This window comes from Coregonus clupeaformis, unplaced genomic scaffold (assembly GCF_020615455.1).
Source record: "Coregonus clupeaformis isolate EN_2021a unplaced genomic scaffold, ASM2061545v1 scaf0637, whole genome shotgun sequence".
NCBI classification, from domain to species: Eukaryota; Metazoa; Chordata; class Actinopteri; order Salmoniformes; family Salmonidae; genus Coregonus; species Coregonus clupeaformis.
Window position 1 is genome coordinate 115,001 of NW_025534092.1, and position 20,334 is coordinate 135,334.

Here is a 20,334-nt window from a genome sequence, read left to right on the forward strand (position 1 = left end):
CAACCCCACTCTACTCTACCATGTTAGCCAACCCCACTCTACTCTACCATGTTAGCCAACCCCACTCTACTCTACCATGTAAGCCAACCTAACTCTACTCTACCATGTTAGCCAACCCCACTCTACTCTACCATGTTAGCCAACCCCACTCTACTCTACCATGTTAGCCAACCTAACTCTACTCTACCATGTTAGCCAACCCCACTCTACTCTACCATGTTAGCCAACCTAACTCTACTCTACCATGTTAGCCAACCCCTCTCTACTCTACCATGTTAGCCAACCCCACTCTACTCTACCATGTTAGCCAACCCCACTCTACTCTACCATGTTAGCCAACCCCACTCTACTCTACCATGTTAGCCAACCCCACTCTACTCTATCATGTTAGCCAACCCCACTCTACTCTACCATGTTAGCCAACCCCACTCTACTCTACCATGTTAGCCAACCCCACTCTACTCTACCATGTTAGCCAACCCCACTCTACTCTACCATGTTAGCCAACCCCACTCTACTCTACCATGTTAGCCAACCCCACTCTACTCTACCATGTTAGCCAACCCCACTCTACTCTACCATGTTAGCCAACCCCACTCTACTCTACCATGTTAGCCAACCCCACTCTACTCTACCATGTTAGCCAACCCCACTCTACTCTACCATGTTAGCCAACCCCACTCTACACTACCATGTTAGCCAACCCACTCTACTCTACCATGTTAGCCAACCCCACTCTACTCTACCATGTTAGCCAACCCCACTCTACTCTACCATGTTAGCCAACCCCACTCTACTCTACCATGTTAGCCAACCCCACTCTACTCTACCATGTTAGCCAACCCCACTCTACTCTACCATGTTAGCCAACCCCACTCTACTCTACCATGTTAGCCAACCCCACTCTACTCTACCATGTTAGCCAACCCCACTCTACTCTACCATGTTAGCCAACCCCACTCTACTCTACCATGTTAGCCAACCCCACTCTACTCTACCATGTTAGCCAACCCCACTCTACTCTACCATGTTAGCCAACCCCACTCTACTCTACCATGTTAGCCAACCCCACTCTACTCTACCATGTTAGCCAACCCCACTCTACTCTACCATGTTAGCCAACCCAACTCTACTCTACCATGTTAGCCAACCCCACTCTACTCTACCATGTTAGCCAACCTAACTCTACTCTACCATGTTAGCCAACCCTAACTCTACTCTACCATGTTAGCCAACCACTCTACTCTACCATGTTAGCCAACCTAACTCTACTCTACCATGTTAGCCAACCCCACTCTACTCTACCATGTTAGCCAACCCCACTCTACTCTACCATGTTAGCCAACCCCACTCTACTCTACCATGTTAGCCAACCCCACTCTACTCTACCATGTTAGCCAACCCCACTCTACTCTACCATGTTAGCCAACCCCACTCTACTCTACCATGTTAGCCAACCCCACTCTACTCTACCATGTTAGCCAACCCCACTCTACTCTACCATGTTAGCCAACCCCACTCTACTCTACCATGTTAGCCAACCTAACTCTACTCTACCATGTTAGCCAACCCCACTCTACTCTACCATGTTAGCCAACCTAACTCTACTCTACCATGTTAGCCAACCCCACTCTACTCTACCATGTTAGCCAACCCCACTCTACTCTACCATGTTAGCCAACCCCACTCTACTCTACCATGTTAGCCAACCCCCACTCTACTCTACCATGTTAGCCAACCCCACTCTACTCTACCATGTTAGCCAACCCCACTCTACTCTACCATGTTAGCCAACCCCACTCTACTCTACCATGTTAGCCAACCCCACTCTACTCTACCATGTTAGCCAACCCCCACTCTACTCTACCATGTTAGCCAACCCCACTCTACTCTACCATGTTAGCCAACCCCACTCTACTCTACCATGTTAGCCAACCCCACTCTACTCTACCATGTTAGCCAACCCCACTCTACTCTACCATGTTAGCCAACCCCACTCTACTCTACCATGTTAGCCAACCCCACTCTACTCTACCATGTTAGCCAACCCCACTCTACTCTACCATGTTAGCCAACCCCACTCTACTCTACCATGTTAGCCAACCCCACTCTACTCTACCATGTTAGCCAACCCCACTCTACTCTACCATGTTAGCCAACCCCACTCTACTCTACCATGTTAGCCAACCCCACTCTACTCTACCATGTTAGCCAACCCCACTCTACTCTACCATGTTAGCCAACCCCACTCTACTCTACCATGTTAGCCAACCCCACTCTACTCTACCATGTTAGCCAACCCCACTCTACTCTACCATGTTAGCCAACCCCACTCTACTCTACCATGTTAGCCAACCCCACTCTACTCTACCATGTTAGCCAACCCCACTCTACTCTACCATGTTAGCCAACCCCACTCTACTCTACCATGTTAGCCAACCCCACTCTACTCTACCATGTTAGCCAACCCCACTCTACTCTACCATGTTAGCCAACCCCACTCTACTCTACCATGTTAGCCAACCCAACTCTACTCTACCATGTTAGCCAACCCCACTCTACTCTACCATGTTAGCCAACCCCACTCTACTCTACCATGTTAGCCAACCTAACTCTACTCTACCATGTTAGCCAACCCCACTCTACTCTACCATGTTAGCCAACCCCACTCTACTCTACCATGTTAGCCAACCCCACTCTACTCTACCATGTTAGCCAACCCCACTCTACTCTACCATGTTAGCCAACCCCCACTCTACTCTACCATGTTAGCCAACCCCACTCTACTCTACCATGTTAGCCAACCCCACTCTACTCTACCATGTTAGCCAACCCCACTCTACTCTACCATGTTAGCCAACCCCACTCTACTCTACCATGTTAGCCAACCCCACTCTACTCTACCATGTTAGCCAACCCCACTCTACTCTACCATGTTAGCCAACCTAACTCTACTCTACCATGTTAGCCAACCCCACTCTACTCTACCATGTTAGCCAACCCCACTCTACTCTACCATGTTAGCCAACCCCACTCTACTCTACCATGTTAGCCAACCAACTCTACTCTACCATGTTAGCCAACCCCACTCTACTCTACCATGTTAGCCAACCCCACTCTACTCTACCATGTTAGCCAACCCCACTCTACTCTACCATGTTAGCCAACCCCACTCTACTCTACCATGTTAGCCAACCCCACTCTACTCTACCATGTTAGCCAACCCCACTCTACTCTACCATGTTAGCCAACCCCACTCTACTCTACCATGTTAGCCAACCCCACTCTACTCTACCATGTTAGCCAACCCCACTCTACTCTACCATGTTAGCCAACCCCACTCTACTCTACCATGTTAGCCAACCCCACTCTACTCTACCATGTTAGCCAACCCCACTCTACTCTACCATGTTAGCCAACCCCACTCTACTCTACCATGTTAGCCAACCCCACTCTACTCTACCATGTTAGCCAACCCCACTCTACTCTACCATGTTAGCCAACCCCACTCTACTCTACCATGTTAGCCAACCCCACTCTACTCTACCATGTTAGCCAACCCCACTCTACTCTACCATGTTAGCCAACCCCACTCTACTCTACCATGTTAGCCAACCCCACTCTACTCTACCATGTTAGCCAACCCCACTCTACTCTACCATGTTAGCCAACCCCACTCTACTCTACCATGTTAGCCAACCCCACTCTACTCTACCATGTTAGCCAACCCAACTCTACTCTACCATGTTAGCCAACCCCACTCTACTCTACCATGTTAGCCAACCCCACTCTACTCTACCATGTTAGCCAACCCCACTCTACTCTACCATGTTAGCCAACCCCACTCTACTCTACCATGTTAGCCAACCCCACTCTACTCTACCATGTTAGCCAACCCCACTCTACTCTACCATGTTAGCCAACCCCACTCTACTCTACCATGTTAGCCAACCCCACTCTACTCTACCATGTTAGCCAACCTAACTCTACTCTACCATGTTAGCCAACCCCACTCTACTCTACCATGTTAGCCAACCCCACTCTACTCTACCATGTTAGCCAACCCCACTCTACTCTACCATGTTAGCCAACCCCACTCTACTCTACCATGTTAGCCAACCCAACTCTACTCTACCATGTTAGCCAACCCCACTCTACTCTACCATGTTAGCCAACCCCACTCTACTCTACCATGTTAGCCAACCCCACTCTACTCTACCATGTTAGCCAACCCCACTCTACTCTACCATGTTAGCCAACCCCACTCTACTCTACCATGTTAGCCAACCCCACTCTACTCTACCATGTTAGCCAACCCCACTCTACTCTACCATGTTAGCCAACCCCACTCTACTCTACCATGTTAGCCAACCCCACTCTACTCTACCATGTTAGCCAACCCCACTCTACTCTACCATGTTAGCCAACCCCACTCTACTCTACCATGTTAGCCAACCCCACTCTACTCTACCATGTTAGCCAACCCCACTCTACTCTACCATGTTAGCCAACCCCACTCTACTCTACCATGTTAGCCAACCCCACTCTACTCTACCATGTTAGCCAACCCCACTCTACTCTACCATGTTAGCCAACCCCACTCTACTCTACCATGTTAGCCAACCCCACTCTACTCTACCATGTTAGCCAACCCCACTCTACTCTACCATGTTAGCCAACCCCACTCTACTCTACCATGTTAGCCAACCCCACTCTACTCTACCATGTTAGCCAACCCCACTCTACTCTACCATGTTAGCCAACCCCACTCTACTCTACCATGTTAGCCAACCCCACTCTACTCTACCATGTTAGCCAACCCCACTCTACTCTACCATGTTAGCCAACCTAACTCTACTCTACCATGTTAGCCAACCCACTCTACTCTACCATGTTAGCCAACCCAACTCTACTCTACCATGTTAGCCAACCCCACTCTACTCTACCATGTTAGCCAACCCCACTCTACTCTACCATGTTAGCCAACCCCACTCTACTCTACCATGTTAGCCAACCCCACTCTACTCTACCATGTTAGCCAACCCCACTCTACTCTACCATGTTAGCCAACCCCACTCTACTCTACCATGTTAGCCAACCCCCACTCTACTCTACCATGTTAGCCAACCCCACTCTACTCTACCATGTTAGCCAACCCCACTCTACTCTACCATGTTAGCCAACCCCACTCTACTCTACCATGTTAGCCAACCCCACTCTACTCTACCATGTTAGCCAACCCCACTCTACTCTACCATGTTAGCCAACCTAACTCTACTCTACCATGTTAGCCAACCCCACTCTACTCTACCATGTTAGCCAACCCCACTCTACTCTACCATGTTAGCCAACCTAACTCTACTCTACCATGTTAGCCAACCCCACTCTACTCTACCATGTTAGCCAACCCCACTCTACTCTACCATGTTAGCCAACCCCACTCTACTCTACCATGTTAGCCAACCCCACTCTACTCTACCATGTTAGCCAACCCAACTCTACTCTACCATGTTAGCCAACCCCACTCTACTCTACCATGTTAGCCAACCCCACTCTACTCTACCATGTTAGCCAACCTAACTCTACTCTACCATGTTAGCCAACCCCACTCTACTCTACCATGTTAGCCAACCTAACTCTACTCTACCATGTTAGCCAACCCCACTCTACTCTACCATGTTAGCCAACCCCACTCTACTCTACCATGTTAGCCAACCCCACTCTACTCTACCATGTTAGCCAACCCCACTCTACTCTACCATGTTAGCCAACCCCACTCTACTCTACCATGTTAGCCAACCCCACTCTACTCTACCATGTTAGCCAACCCCACTCTACTCTACCATGTTAGCCAACCCCACTCTACTCTACCATGTTAGCCAACCCCACTCTACTCTACCATGTTAGCCAACCTAACTCTACTCTACCATGTTAGCCAACCCCACTCTACTCTACCATGTTAGCCAACCCCACTCTACTCTACCATGTTAGCCAACCCCACTCTACTCTACCATGTTAGCCAACCTAACTCTACTCTACCATGTTAGCCAACCCCACTCTACTCTACCATGTTAGCCAACCCCACTCTACTCTACCATGTTAGCCAACCCCACTCTACTCTACCATGTTAGCCAACCCCACTCTACTCTACCATGTTAGCCAACCCCACTCTACTCTACCATGTTAGCCAATCCCACTCTACTCTACCATGTTAGCCAACCCCACTCTACTCTACCATGTTAGCCAACCCCACTCTACTCTACCATGTTAGCCAACCCCACTCTACTCTACCATGTTAGCCAACCCCACTCTACTCTACCATGTTAGCCAACCCCACTCTACTCTACCATGTTAGCCAACCCCACTCTACTCTACCATGTTAGCCAACCCCACTCTACTCTACCATGTTAGCCAACCCCACTCTACTCTACCATGTTAGCCAACCCCACTCTACTCTACCATGTTAGCCAACCCCACTCTACTCTACCATGTTAGCCAACCCCACTCTACTCTACCATGTTAGCCAACCCCACTCTACTCTACCATGTTAGCCAACCCCACTCTACTTTACCATGTTAGCCAACCCCACTCTACTCTACCATGTTAGCCAACCCCACTCTACTCTTCCCTACACATCATGGAGTTACATGATATCAGGGGATTTACATTACATGATATTGCATCACAAAGGCATACAGTCTGTATTGGGTTTGTAGGCCAAACTCAGAATCCCCCAAAATGTCATTTTCTGAGAAGTAAACACTCCTCTCTACCTTGTGTGAGACAAAGTTTCAGCTTGAATGCAAAAAAGACAACATGGAACCATTGATACCATTGATGTTAGTCAAATATTTTGTGAGAAGCATAAACTTTGACCTTTGACCTCATTGGTTTTAGTCAGCTATCTCACCTGTCTATCTGTGGTTTCTGAGATGTGAAACATTTCTCCAGGTGTTGCAAGATATTATAATCTGTGCATTTTGATTGCAAAATGGATTACAGTGTAGGTCTTGGAAAATAAAGTTGAAATGTTTAAAGTTTACCTGGAAAGCCACCATTCATTTCAGCCAACTACCTGTCTATCTGTGTGTCTCTTCCCTTCAGAGATTGACCAGGGCAGCTGTGGAGACCCGGGGATACCGGCCTACGGCAAGCGGGAAGGGACAGGTTTCCGCCACGGGGACAGGCTGCACTTTGAGTGTCTCCCTGCCTTTGAGTTAGTGGGGAAGAAGAACATCACCTGCCAAAAGAACAACCAGTGGTCAGCCAAGAAACCCAGCTGTGTCTGTAAGTAGTGATATGTCTCCTATACAACACACTTAATCGTTTCTAGCCCAGCTGTGTCTGTGAGTTATACGTCTACTTTGCTAACATAACTCACTGTTGACTTAGCGACGGAATGCTATTAGCATCACATATCCAACCCCAAATCCTTGCTATGCTTACAACTTACTGCTATAATAATTGCATGCTAATAGTGTTTCTTTGCTGTTTGTCTGCTAGGGGATGCCTGTGATTAGATGCTACTGGTTAGACATGCCACTGTTTTTGTCTTCCACATTATCTTATCAATAATGGAGCCCCTAACCCTTCTCTCTCTCTCTCTCTCTCTCTCTCTCTCTCTCTCTCTCTCTCTCTCTCTCTCTCTCTCTCTCTCTCTCTCTCTCTCTCTCTCTCTCTCTCTCTCTCTCTCTCTCTCTCTCTCTCTCTCTCTCTCTCTCTCTCTCTCTCTCTCTCTCTATTCAATTCAAAGGGCTTTATTGGCATGGGAACCATACAGTGAGGGAAACAAGTATTTGATCCCCTGCTGATTTTGTACGTTTGCCCACTGACAAAGAAATGATCAGTCTATAATTTAATGGTAGGTTTATTTGAACAGTGAGAGACAGAATAACAACAAATAAATCCAGAAAAACGCATGTCAAAAATGTTAGAAATTGATTTGCATTTTAATGAGGGAAATAAGTATTTGACCCCCTCTCAATCAGAAAGATTTCTGGCTCCCAGGTGTCTTTTATACAGGTAACGAGCTGAGATTAGGAGCACACTCTTAAAGGGAGTGCTCCTAATCTAAGCTTGTTACCTGTATAAAAGACACCTGTCCACAGAAGCAATCAATCAATCAGATTCCAAACTCTCCACCATGGCCAAGACCAAAGAGCTCTCCAAGGATGTCAGGGACAAGATTGTAGACCTACACAAGGCTGGAATGGGCTACAAGACCATCACCAAGCAGCTTGGTGAGAAGGTGACAACTGTTGGTGCGAATATTCGCAAATGGAAGAAACACAAAATAACTGTCAATCTCCCTCGGCCTGGGGCTCCATGCAAGATCTCACCTTGTGGAGTTGCAATGATCATGAGAACAATGAGGAATCAGCCCAGAACTACACAGGAGGATCTTGTCAATGATCTCAAGGCAGCTGGGACCATAGTCACCAAGAAAACAATTGGTAACACACTACGCCATGAAGGACTGAAATCCTGCAGCGCCCGCAAGGTCCCCCTGCTCAAGAAAGCACATATACAGGCCCGTCTGAAGTTTGCCAATGAACATCTGAATGATTCAGAGGAGAACTGGGTGAAAGTGTTGTGGTCAGATGAGACCAAAATTGAGCTCTTTGGCATCAACTCAACTCGCCGTGTTTGGAGGAGGAGGAATGCTGCCTATGACCCCAAGAACACCATCCTCACCGTGCTTTGGGGGTGTTTTTCTGCTAAGGGGACAGGAAAACTTCACCGCATCAAAGGGACGATGGACGGGGCCATGTACCGTCAAATCTTGGTGAGAACCTCCTTCCCTCAGCCAGGGCATTGAAAATGGGTCGTGGACGGGTATTCCAGCATGACAATGACCCAAAACATACGGCCAAGGCAACAAAGGACTGACTCAAGAAGAAGCACATTAAGGTCCTGGAGTGGCCTAGCCAGTCTCCAGATCTTAATCCCATAGAACATCTGTGGAGGGAGCTGAAGGTTCGAGTTGCCAAACGTCAGCCTCAAAACCTTAATGACTTGGAGAAGATCTGCAAAGAGGAGTGGGACAAAATCCCTCCTGAGATTTGTGCAAACCTGGTGGCCAACTACAAGAAATGTCTGACCTCTGTGATTGCCAACAAGGGTTTTGCCACCAAATACTAAGTCATGTTTTGCCGAGGTGTCAAATACTTATTTCCCTCATTAAAATGCAAATACATTTATAACATTTTTGACTTGCGTTTTTCTGGATTTTTTTGTTGTTATTCTGTCTCTCACTGGTCAAATAAACCTACCATTAAAATTATAGACTGATCATATCTTTGTCAGTGGTTAAACGTACAAAATCAGCAGGGGATCAAATACTTTTGTGCCTCACTGAATGTTCTCTCTCTCTCTCTCTCTCCCTCTCTCTCAGTCTCTCTCAGTCTCTCTCTCTCTCTCTCTCTCTCTCTCTCTCTCTCTCTCTCTCTCTCTCTCTCTCTCTCTCTCTCTCTCTCTCTCTCTCTCTCTCTCTCTCTGTCTATCTTCCTCCCTTCTGTTATTTTTGTTTTAATTAGTTAATAAGCCCTCATATTGTATCCAAATCCACAGCCTCTGCTCAGTAAAGCAGGGGGATAATCTGGCCACTTACACACATGCACACACACACACACACACAGTCACGCTGAGACACATGCATACACACTCACACACACACACACACACACATACACACATGCGCAGTTAACAATGTCCTGACTATAAGTTGTGTGTGTGTGTTACAGCGTGACTGTGTGTGCCACCAATGAGATATATGGTAACCTCATAAAGGTCTGTTTAGTGCCAAAAATATGGGGTTAAATAATTGTAAAAAAATATTAACAAATGTTTCCTGATCTTTCATGTATCTCTCAGATATACAGTGGGGAAAAAAGTATTTAGTCAGCCACCAATTGTGCAAGTTCTCCCACTTAAAAAGATGAGAGAGGCCTGTAATTTTCATCATAGGTACACGTCAACTATGACAGACAAATTGAGAAAAAAAGAAATCCAGAAAATCACATTGTAGGATTTTTAATGAATTTATTTGCAAATTATGGTGGAAAATAAGTATTTGGTCACCTATAAACAAGCAAGATTTCTGGCTCTCACAGACCTGTAACTTCTTCTTAAAGAGGCTCCTCTGTCCTCCACTCATTACCTGTACTAATGGCACCTGTTTGAAATTGTTATCAGTATAAAATATACCTGTCCACAACCTCAAACAGTCACACTCCAAACTCCACTATGGCCAAGACCAAAGAGCTGTCAAAGGACACCAGAAACAAAATTGTAGACCTGCAACAGGCTGGGAAGACTGAATCTGCAATAGGTAAGCAGCTTGGTTTGAAGAAATCAACTGTGGGAGCAATTATTAGGAAATGGAAGACATACAAGACCACTAATAATCTCCCTCGATCTGGGGCTCCACGCAAGATCTCACCCCGTGGAGTCAAATGATCACAAGAACGGTGAGCAAAAATCCCAGAACCACACGGGGGGACCTAGTGAATGACCTGCAGAGAGCTGGGACCAAAGTAACAAAGCCTACCATCAGTAACACACTACGCCGCCAGGGACTCAAATCCTGCAGTGCCAGATGTGTCCCCCTGCTTAAGCCAGTACATGTCCAGGCCCGATTGAAGTTTGCTAGAGTGCATTTGGATGATCCAGAAGAGGATTGGGAGAATGTCATATGGTCAGATGAAACCAAAATAGAACTTTTTGGTAAAACCTCAACTCGTTGTGTTTGGAGGACAAAGAATGCTGAGTTGCATCCAAAGAACACCATACATACTGTGAAGCATGGGGGTGGAAACGTCATGCTTTGGGACTGTTTTTCTCCAAAGGGACCAGGACGACTGATCCGTGTAAAGGAAAGAATGAATGGGGCCATGTATCGTGAGATTTTGAGTGAAAACCTCCTTCCATCAGCAAGGGCATTGAAGATGAAACGTGGCTGGGTCTTTCAGCATGTCAATGATCCCAAACACACCACCCGGGCAACGAAGGAGTGGCTTTGTAAGAACCATTTCAAAGTCCTGGAGTGGCCTAGCCAGACTCCAGATCTCAACCCCATAGAAAATCTTTGGAGGGAGTTGAAAGTCCGTGTTGCCCAGCGACAGCCCCAAAACATCACTGCTCTAGAGGAGATCTGCATGGAGGAATGGGCCAAAATACCAGCAACAGTGTGTGAAAACCTTGTGAAGACTTACAGAAAACGTTTGACCTGTGTCATTGCCAACAAAGGTAAAGTATTGAGAAACTTTTGTTATTGACCAAATACTTATTTTCCACCATAATTTGCAAATAAATTCATTAAAAATCCTACAATGTGATTTTCTGGATTTTTTTTCTTCTCATTTTGTCTGTCATAGTTGACGTGTACCTATGATGAAAATTACAGGCCTCTCTCATCTTTTTAAGTGGGAGAACTTGCACAATTGGTGGCTGACTAAATACTTTTTTCCCCCACTGTATGTTAACCTCATTAGTTTAATCAAGAACAACAATCGAAAGATGAATAGTTCACCTCAGGTGAAAGCTAGAGCTCAGATTCAAGAAAGAAGAGAGAAAGAAAGAAAGAAAGAAAGAAAGAAAGAAAGAAAGAAAGAAAGAAAGCAAGAAAGAAAGAAAGAAAGAAAGAAAGAAAGAAAGAAAGAAAGAAAGAAAGAAAGAAAGAAAGAAAGAAAGAAAGAAAGAAAGAAAGAAAGGAAGGAAGGAAGGAAGGAAGGGAGGGAGGGAGGAAGGAAGGTTGAAAGGGAGGGAGGGAGGGAGGGAGGGAGGGAGGGAGGGAGGGAGGGAGGGAGGGAGGGAGGGAGGGAAGAAGGAAATAAATAAAGAAAGAAAGAAAGACAAAAAAAGACAGAAGGAAAGAAACAAATAAAGAGAGAAAAAAGAAAGAGAGAAAGACATAATTTCAGTTCATGTGACAAAACAGTAATAGTGTAGAGAGTCATTGTATCATAACCAAACATATTGTATTTTCATGTGTTTGAAGCTGATGTACGAAACCAAAAGTAAAAGACGCAGAAACGAAACTTAAGAACGGGAAGCATAGAAATAGTGCACATAGAAAGAATTCTTCGATTTAGATTCCGCTTCTTAGATTTGCTTTTAATGAGAATGACAGATATATATCTATATAGATATCAATAACTCTATTTCTGTGGTCGCCCAAAAAGTTGTAGGTCGCAGCTTTAAAGTGCATTTAAAAGGTAACTGGCTTATCTCTAATTCTCTTTTTTTTCCCCATCCCCGCTCTCCCTTCCTCCCTGCTCTCCCTTCCTCCCTGCTCTCCCTTCCTCCCTCCTCTCCCTTCCTCCCTCCTCTCCCTTCCTCCCTCCTCTCCCCCCCATCCCCGCTCTCCCTTCCTCCAGTCTCGTGCTTCTTCAACTTCACAACCCCCTCTGGTGTGCTGCTGTCCCCTAACTACCCCCAGGAATATGGTAACAACATGCACTGTGTGTGGCTCATCATCACTAAGCCAGAGAGTAGGATTAACCTGGCCTTCAATGACCTCAGCATGGAGAAACAGTTTGACTTCCTCAGCGTCAAAGACGGTGGCAAGGTACGGTTATGTTTGTTTCATACAATCGATCAATCAGTCAATCAACCAATCATTCAATCAATAATCCACTCATTCATTCAATCAATCAACCAACCAATCAAATGTTTGACTGATATTATTATTTCATATTTTCACTTATCTAATCTTCTCTCTCTCTCTCTCTCTCTCTCTATCTCTCTCTCTCTCTCTCTCCCTCTCTCTCTCTCTCTCTCTCTCTCTCTCTCTCTTTTTTTTTCTTTCTCTCTCTCTCTCTCTCTCTCTCTCTCTCTCTCTCTCTCTCTCTCTCTCTCTCTCTCTCTCTCTCTCTCTCTCTCTCTCTCTCTCTCTCTCTCTCTCTCTCTCTCTCTCTCTCTCTCTCTCTCTCTCTCTCTCTCTCTCTCTCTCTCTCTCTCTCTCTCTATGTCTCTGTCTCTCTCTGTCTCTCTCTCTCTCTCCACCCCAGGCTGAGTCTCCCATCCTGGGTACGTTCTCTGGTGACGTGCTGCCAGCTCCCATCACCACCAGTGCCCACGTGGCACGCCTAGAGTTCCTGACTGACCACACCTACACAGACCGGGGGTTCAACATCACCTTCACCAGTGAGTGGATGGGTGGTGAGGGGGGTCTGTGTGTATGGAAAGGGGAGGGAGGGGTCTGTGTGTGGAGGGGGGAGGGAAGGGTGATACTGCTGTGATGTATTTATAGTTAAAACACAACCACCATGTCTATCAGTGAAGTACTTTTTGTCTACGTTTAGTCTTAGAGTTGTTTTCTTTTTCTGTCTGCATTTGTGTGTGTGTGTGTGTGTGTGTGTGTGTGTGTGTATGACTGTGCATCAGTCTCTGTATGTGTGTGTGTGTGTGTGTACGTGTGTGTGTGCGTGTGTGTGTGTGTGTGTATGACTGTGCATCAGTCTCTGTACGTGTGTGTGTGTGTGTGTGTGTGTGTGTGTGTGTGTGTGTGTGTGTGTGTGTGTATGTGACTTTGAAATGAGATAGCACTATGAATCATCATCTATATCTGCTCCTCTGTCTGTCTGTCAGACGGTTGTTTTTCTTCTTCCTTCAGTCTCCTCCTCTTCTTCTCTTTCAACACAGACCAGGGATACAAAACTAGACAAAGACTCCATTTCTAAATTCGTCCTCGTTAAATTGTCTACCTCCAGACATGACTGGCTATGCTCTGTTCTAATATACGTCCTCGTTAAATTGTCTACCTCCAGACATGACTGGCTATGCTCTGTTCTGATATACTTTTTGAGTTAGGTATTGTTGAGCATTGAGATGAGGGGATCGGGATGCACCTTCATCCCAAAGTAAATTGTCATGGGTCTAGTATTAAGTCAATGTAAAGGGAATCGATGCATGCTTTGCATATCCGAAACATATATATATATATATATATATATATATATATATATTTTGGGTTGAATATAATTGATCCCCTCAAGACAGTAATGAATAACCCTAATATATGCTGCATTGGCATACAGTTGTTTGCATCTTGTAGACAATTCACTCCTTTAACATTCCACGTTATTAACCCCCTAGAGTCGATGTCCGCAACCCGCGGAAATCTAATTAGCATAATAATAAAAAATCCCCATATAAATAGTTCAGTTTAAGATAGATATATCCGGGTTTTTCTTTGTTGCATTGGATGCATCTCGATCCACCGCATACACCGATGTCACACTTCTGCTTCTGCAGTGACAGGTGGCAGAGCTAGAGCGGTGTTTGTCAGACCATGAGATATTCCGAAAGTTGGTATTATAGCCAATCTGCCAATTGCTTTGTAGCGTCCGAACAGTTTGGGTTGTGGAACACGTACAGTGCCTTCGGAAAGTATTCAGACCCCTTGACTTTTTCCCCATTTTGCTAGATAATTGTTGTTGTTTTTCCTCATCAATCTACACACAATACCCAATAATGACAAAGCAAAAACATGCTTTTAGAAATTGTTGCTAATTTATTAAAAATAAAGAAACTGAAATATCACATTTACATAAGTATTCAGACCCTTTACTCAGTACTTTGTTGAAGCACCTTTGGCAGCAATTACAGCCTCAAGTCTTCTTGGGTATGACGCTACAAGCTTGGTACACCTGTATTTGGGGAGTTTCTCCCATTCTTCTCTGCAGATCATCTCAAGCTCTGTCAGGTTGAATGGGGAGCGTTGCTGCACAGCTATTTTCATGACTCTCCAGAGATGTTCGATCGGGTTCAAGTCCAGGCTCTGGCTGGGCCACTCAAGGACATTCAGAGACTTGTTCCGAAGCCACTCCTGTGTTGTCTTGGCTGTGTGCTTAGGGTCATTGTCCTGTTGGAAGGTGAACCTTCACCCCAGTCTGAGGTGATCTGGAGCAGGTTTTCATCAAGGATCTCTCTGTACTTTGCTTCGTTCATCTTTGCCTCGATCCTGACTAGTCTCCCAGTTCCAAATCATGTCCAATCAATTGAATTTACCACAGGTGGGACTCCAAGCAAGTTGTAGAAACATCTCAAGGATGATCAATGGAAACAGGATGCACCTGAGCTCAATTTCGAGTCTAATAGCAAAGGGTCTGAATACTTATGTAAATAAGGTATTTCAGTTTTTTATTTGTAATACATTTGCAATATTTTCTAAAAACTTGTTTTTGCTTTGTCATTATGGAGCATTGTGTGTAGATTGATGATTATTTTTTCATTTAATCATTTTTAGAATAAAGCTAACGTAACAAATTGTGGAAAAAATCAAGGGGTCTAAATACTTTCCGAAGGCACTGTACATGTCGGTTGTTTTCATCTAGGACGCCCACAGGCCTCACAAGATGTGTCTTAATGTCCCCCGATACCAGTTAAACAAATTAATGGAATTACTGTATATAGAGACTGTTTAGTTCCAACAAATAAGGGGTTAAATACATATTTTAAAAAATATATAATAAAAAGAATTCTCAGATATACACTTCAGAACGACTTCCTTTAGATGTGTTGTTATTCAATGCATTTGTAATAATTGCTAATAGCTGTAAGATTAACACTTTTTATTTAATCAACATTTGTTTTGTTACACTTCAAGAGGTCTTAAAATTCAACATCAAATAGCAAAATGATCCTTGGTGTGACCTTCTTAAAACAATTCCATATAGCTACCCACAATGCGTTCTGTTCCTAGCGAGTGTTTGTCGGTTTTGTCCGACTGTAAAATACTAAAAACTGCATCCCTACATAGTTACTATAGGGTGCCATTAGGGACGCATTCTAATTCAGCACTGCGTGAGATAGAATGCTCGCCGAATCCTGCGATTTGGGGAAAAACACATGGACGTTAATGCATTAATTAGCGAATGTAATAAATAAAGAAACAATGTTGTGAATGAACATAAAGAGCCGTTAATTGAAGCCGACAGCTAGTTCCCTTCGAGTGGCACATCTCCTCTCTGTTTTTGGGGCACTGGGGGTATAGGGAAGGACTCATTCCATCATTCATGTTAATTAAGCAGCTGCCAAACTGTACTGAGGAGATTGTTGGTGGTGTGTGGGTGGGTGGGTGTGTGGATGGTGTGTGTGTGTGTGTGTGTGTGGTGGTGATTGTTGGTGGTGTGTGGGTGGGTGTGTGTGTGTGTGGTGTGTGTGGATGGTGTGTGTGTGTGTGTGTGTGTGGTGGTGATTGTTGGCAGTTTAATAAATAAGATGAGAGTGATGGATGGTGTTCCCAGTCCCATCTGGCTGGAGAGAATACTGAAGAGGAATTAATCAACCACAACATGTCACCCCTGTGGTGTGGTGTGTGTGTGGTGTTTGTGTGGTGTGTGTGTGGCGTGTGGATGGTGTGTGTGTGGTGTGTGTGTGTGGTGTGTGGATGGTGTGTGGATGGTGTGTGTGGTGTGTTTGTGTGGTGTGTGGATGGTGTGTGTGGTGTTTGTGTGGTGTGTGGATGGTGTGTGTCTGTGGTGTGTGTGGTGTGTGGATGGTGTGTGTGTGTGGTGTGTGTGGTGTTTGTGTGGTGTGTGGATGGTGTGTGTGTGTGTGGTGTGTGTGGTGTTTGTGTGGTGTGTGTGGATGGTGTGGGTGCGGTTTTGTGGGAGAGTTTGCTTGTGTGTGATTGTGGTCATGCTTGTATGATTGCCTGGTTGTAAATATATGTTGAGTTTGTATGTTTAACAGTTAATACAGAATATGTTTTAGGAAGTTCAAGTTTGTTTACTTCAAAACAGTCATTTGGGTTACAAAACAGTCATTTGGGTTACAAAACAGTCATTTGGGTTACAAAACAGTCATTTGGGTTACAAAACAATCATTTGGGTTACAAAACAGTCATTTGGGTTACAAAACAATCATTTGGGTTACAAAACAATCATTTGGGTTACAAAACAATCATTTGGGTTACAAAACAGTCATTTGGGTTAAAAAACAGTCATTTGGGTTACAAAACAGTCATTTGGGTTACACCATTCACATACACAACAAATATCCATGCTGCTGGAGGGTAGTTAAGATGGCCACTGCCACCACCCCGTCGGTTGCTCATCTGCCGTTGGTTTGTTCATTTCACTGTCAGTAGTCGTTTGTCAGTTGCTCCTCTACGTCCGTTGTCACCGTGCGTCTGGGTGCGATGTGGTCCCGGTGACAGTGGCGGCGGCGGCAGCAAATTTTGGCAGTAGTCATCACTTTCTTCTTCTATGGTATAATGGCGGTCTGCAGAGAAACGTTTAAGGTGCATGCTGCCACCTACTGTGCTGGAGTGTGCAATCAATCATGGTCTGCCTAATTCTGTACTACAAATAAACAAATAAATCCCTACTAACTTCTAACAAACCCTCCCCAAAACCCTCCCAAACCCCCCAAACCCCATCCATCCTCCCCAAAACCCTCCCAAACCCCCTCCAACCCCCTCCAACATCTTCAAACCCTATCTCTATCATGCTGAGACAATTCATCCTTAGGATTATTCAGCATAAAAAAAAAAAATCATGTTGACAGATCAGTTACCCCCTAATAACTCTGTTGCCACATCCACAATAATCTTCAAACTGGCATTTTCTGCTTTCCACAGTCCGAGTAGTGTTGACAACCTTTCCAATGAAAGCTATGAAGTCAATTTTTATTTTACTATCAGGGTCCTTTGACACAGCACATTTATGGCAGCCGGATTTCTGAACAGGCCATCGAAACAATGGCAAGACTAGTAGAAGCACCAGTACTGACAGATGGTCTGGTTACCATGGCTTGTTACCATGGCTGGTTACCATGGCTGGTTACCATGGCTGTTCCTGTAGTAACTGGACCAGTCCGCCTAGTAGTCTCACCAATCTGTCTGATTGATTCTATATCTCTGGGCATCTCTAGTTTCTCACTGCACCTGGCATCCACCAAATCCTGCACTGTGTCCCCCCCACCCCCCCCCCACAATTTCACATTGTTCCCATAGTCACGGTAACCATGTTCCCCTCCACACTTTGGCATGTAAAACACCGCAATAAGGGATTGGACAAATTCTCGGACATTGAAACTAAGGAATCCTACATGTACTTTTTCAGGCAAAAACCTTCTCAAACATCAGTAGCCATCGCAACTTTCCGCTCCGAAACATTATTGCTCTTGTCCACCCTCTTCATGCTCTGCTCTCTCTCTCTCGCTCTAGCAAGGTCTCTCTTTTTGCTATTACTTTCCACTATAGACTATTCAGATCCTTGACCCTCATCCTCCCGACCCATATCATCAGAACTATCAACCCTTTTGATCGTATTCCAGCACAGCTGTTACTTCTCCAACCTTCTCTCCATCTCCTCCATCGCCGCTACCACAGCAGCAGTCTTCCTCCTCCAGCAGCAGTCCAGATGTGAGCAGGTAGCTCCACTATAACCAGACAGGTAGCTCCACTGTAACCAGACAGGTAGCTCCACTGTAACCAGACAGGTAGCTCCACTGTAACCAGACAGGTAGCTCCACTGTAACCAGACAGGTAGCTCCACTGTAACCAGACAGGTAGCTCCACTGTAACCAGACAGGTAGCTCCACTGTAACCGGACAGGTAGCTCCACTATAACCAGACAGGTAGCTACACTGTGACCAGACAGGTAGCTCCACTGTGACCAGACAGGTAGCTCCACTGTAACCAGACAGGTAGCTCCACTGTGACCAGACAGGTAGCTCCACTGTAACCGGACAGGTAGCTCCACTGTAACCAGACAGGTAGCTCCACTGTAACCGGACAGGTAGCTCCACTGTGACCAGACAGGTAGCTCCAATGTAACCAGACAGGTAGCTCCACTGTAACCGGACAGGTAGCTCCACTGTAACCAGACAGGTAGCTCGACTGTAACCAGACAGGTAGCTCGACTGTAACCAGACAGGTAGCTCCACTGTAACCAGACAGGTAGCTCCACTGTAACCAGACAGGTAGCTCCACTGTAACCAGACAGGTAGCTCCACTGTAACCAGACAGGTAGCTCCACTGTAACCAGACAGGTAGCTCCACTGTAACCAGACAGGTAGCTCCAATATAACCAGACAGGTAGCTCCACTATAACCAGACAGGTAGCTCCACTGTAACCAGACAGGTAGCTCCACTGTAACCAGACAGGTAGCTCCACTGTAACCAGACAGGTAGCTCCACTGTAACCAGACAGGTAGCTCCACTGTAACCAGACAGGTAGCTCCACCATAACCAGACAGGTAGCTCCACTGTAACCAGACAGGTAGCTCCACTGTAACCAGACAGGTAGCTCCACTGTAACCAGACATGTAGCTCCACTATAACCAGACAGGTAGCTCCACTATAACCAGACAGGTAGCTCCACTATAACCAGACAGGTAGCTCCACTGTAACCAGACAGGTAGCTCCACTGTAACCAGACAGGTAGCTCCACTGTAACCAGACAGGTAGCTCCACTGTAACCAGACAGGTAGCTCCACACTAACCAGACAGGTAGCTCCACTGTAACCAGACAGGTAGCTCCACTATAACCAGACAGGTAGCTCCACTGTAACCAGACAGGTAGCTCCACTGTAACCAGACAGGTAGCTCCACTATAACCAGACAGGTAGCTCCACTATAACCAGACAGGTAGCTCCACTGTAACCAGACAGGTAGCTCCACTGTAACCAGACAGGTAGCTCCACTGTAACCAGACAGGTAGCTCCACTATAACCAGACAGGTAGCTCCACTGTAACCAGACAGGTAGCTCCACTATAACCAGACAGGTAGCTCCACTATAACCAGACAGGTAGCTCCACTATAACCGGACAGATAGCTCCACTGTAACCAGACAGGTAGCTCCACTGTAACCAGACAGGTAGCTCCACTATAACCAGACAGGTAGGTCCAATATAACCAGACAGGTAGCTCCACTGTAACCAACAGGTAGCTCCACTGTAACCAGACAGGTAGCTCCACTGTAACCAGTCAGGTAGCTCCACTGTAACCAGACAGGTAGCTCCACTGTAACCAGATAGGTAGCTCCACTATAACCAGACAGGTAGCTCCACTGTAACCAGTCAGGTAGCTCCACTGTAACCAGACAGGTAGCTCCACTGTAACCAGACAGGTAGCTCCACTATAACCAGACAGGTAGCTCCACTGTGACCAGACAGGTAGCTCCACTGTAACCAGACAGGTAGCTCCACTGTAACCAGACAGGTAGCTCCACTATAACCAGACAGGTAGCTCCACTGTAACCAGACAGGTAGCTCCACTGTAACCAGACAGGTAGCTCCACTGTAACCAGACAGGTAGCTCCACTGTAACCAGACAGGTAGCTGCACTATAACCAGACAGGTAGCTCCACTGTAACCAGACA

General features: G+C 45.8%; 1 protein-coding gene across 1 annotated transcript in view; it reads left to right on the plus strand.

The window, feature by feature from the left end:
• LOC121537277 (CUB and sushi domain-containing protein 2-like) overlaps window positions 1-20,334 on the plus strand; it is a gene marked incomplete at its 3' end in the record, with an annotated part of 265,202 nt that overhangs the window by 98,795 nt on the left and 146,073 nt on the right. The window contains exons 10-12 of the mRNA XM_045216200.1: window positions 7,105-7,287; window positions 12,378-12,568; window positions 13,011-13,146. Coding sequence (XP_045072135.1) covers window positions 7,105-7,287; window positions 12,378-12,568; window positions 13,011-13,146 — 510 coding nt within the window. The remainder of the gene's footprint in view (window positions 1-7,104; window positions 7,288-12,377; window positions 12,569-13,010; window positions 13,147-20,334) is intronic.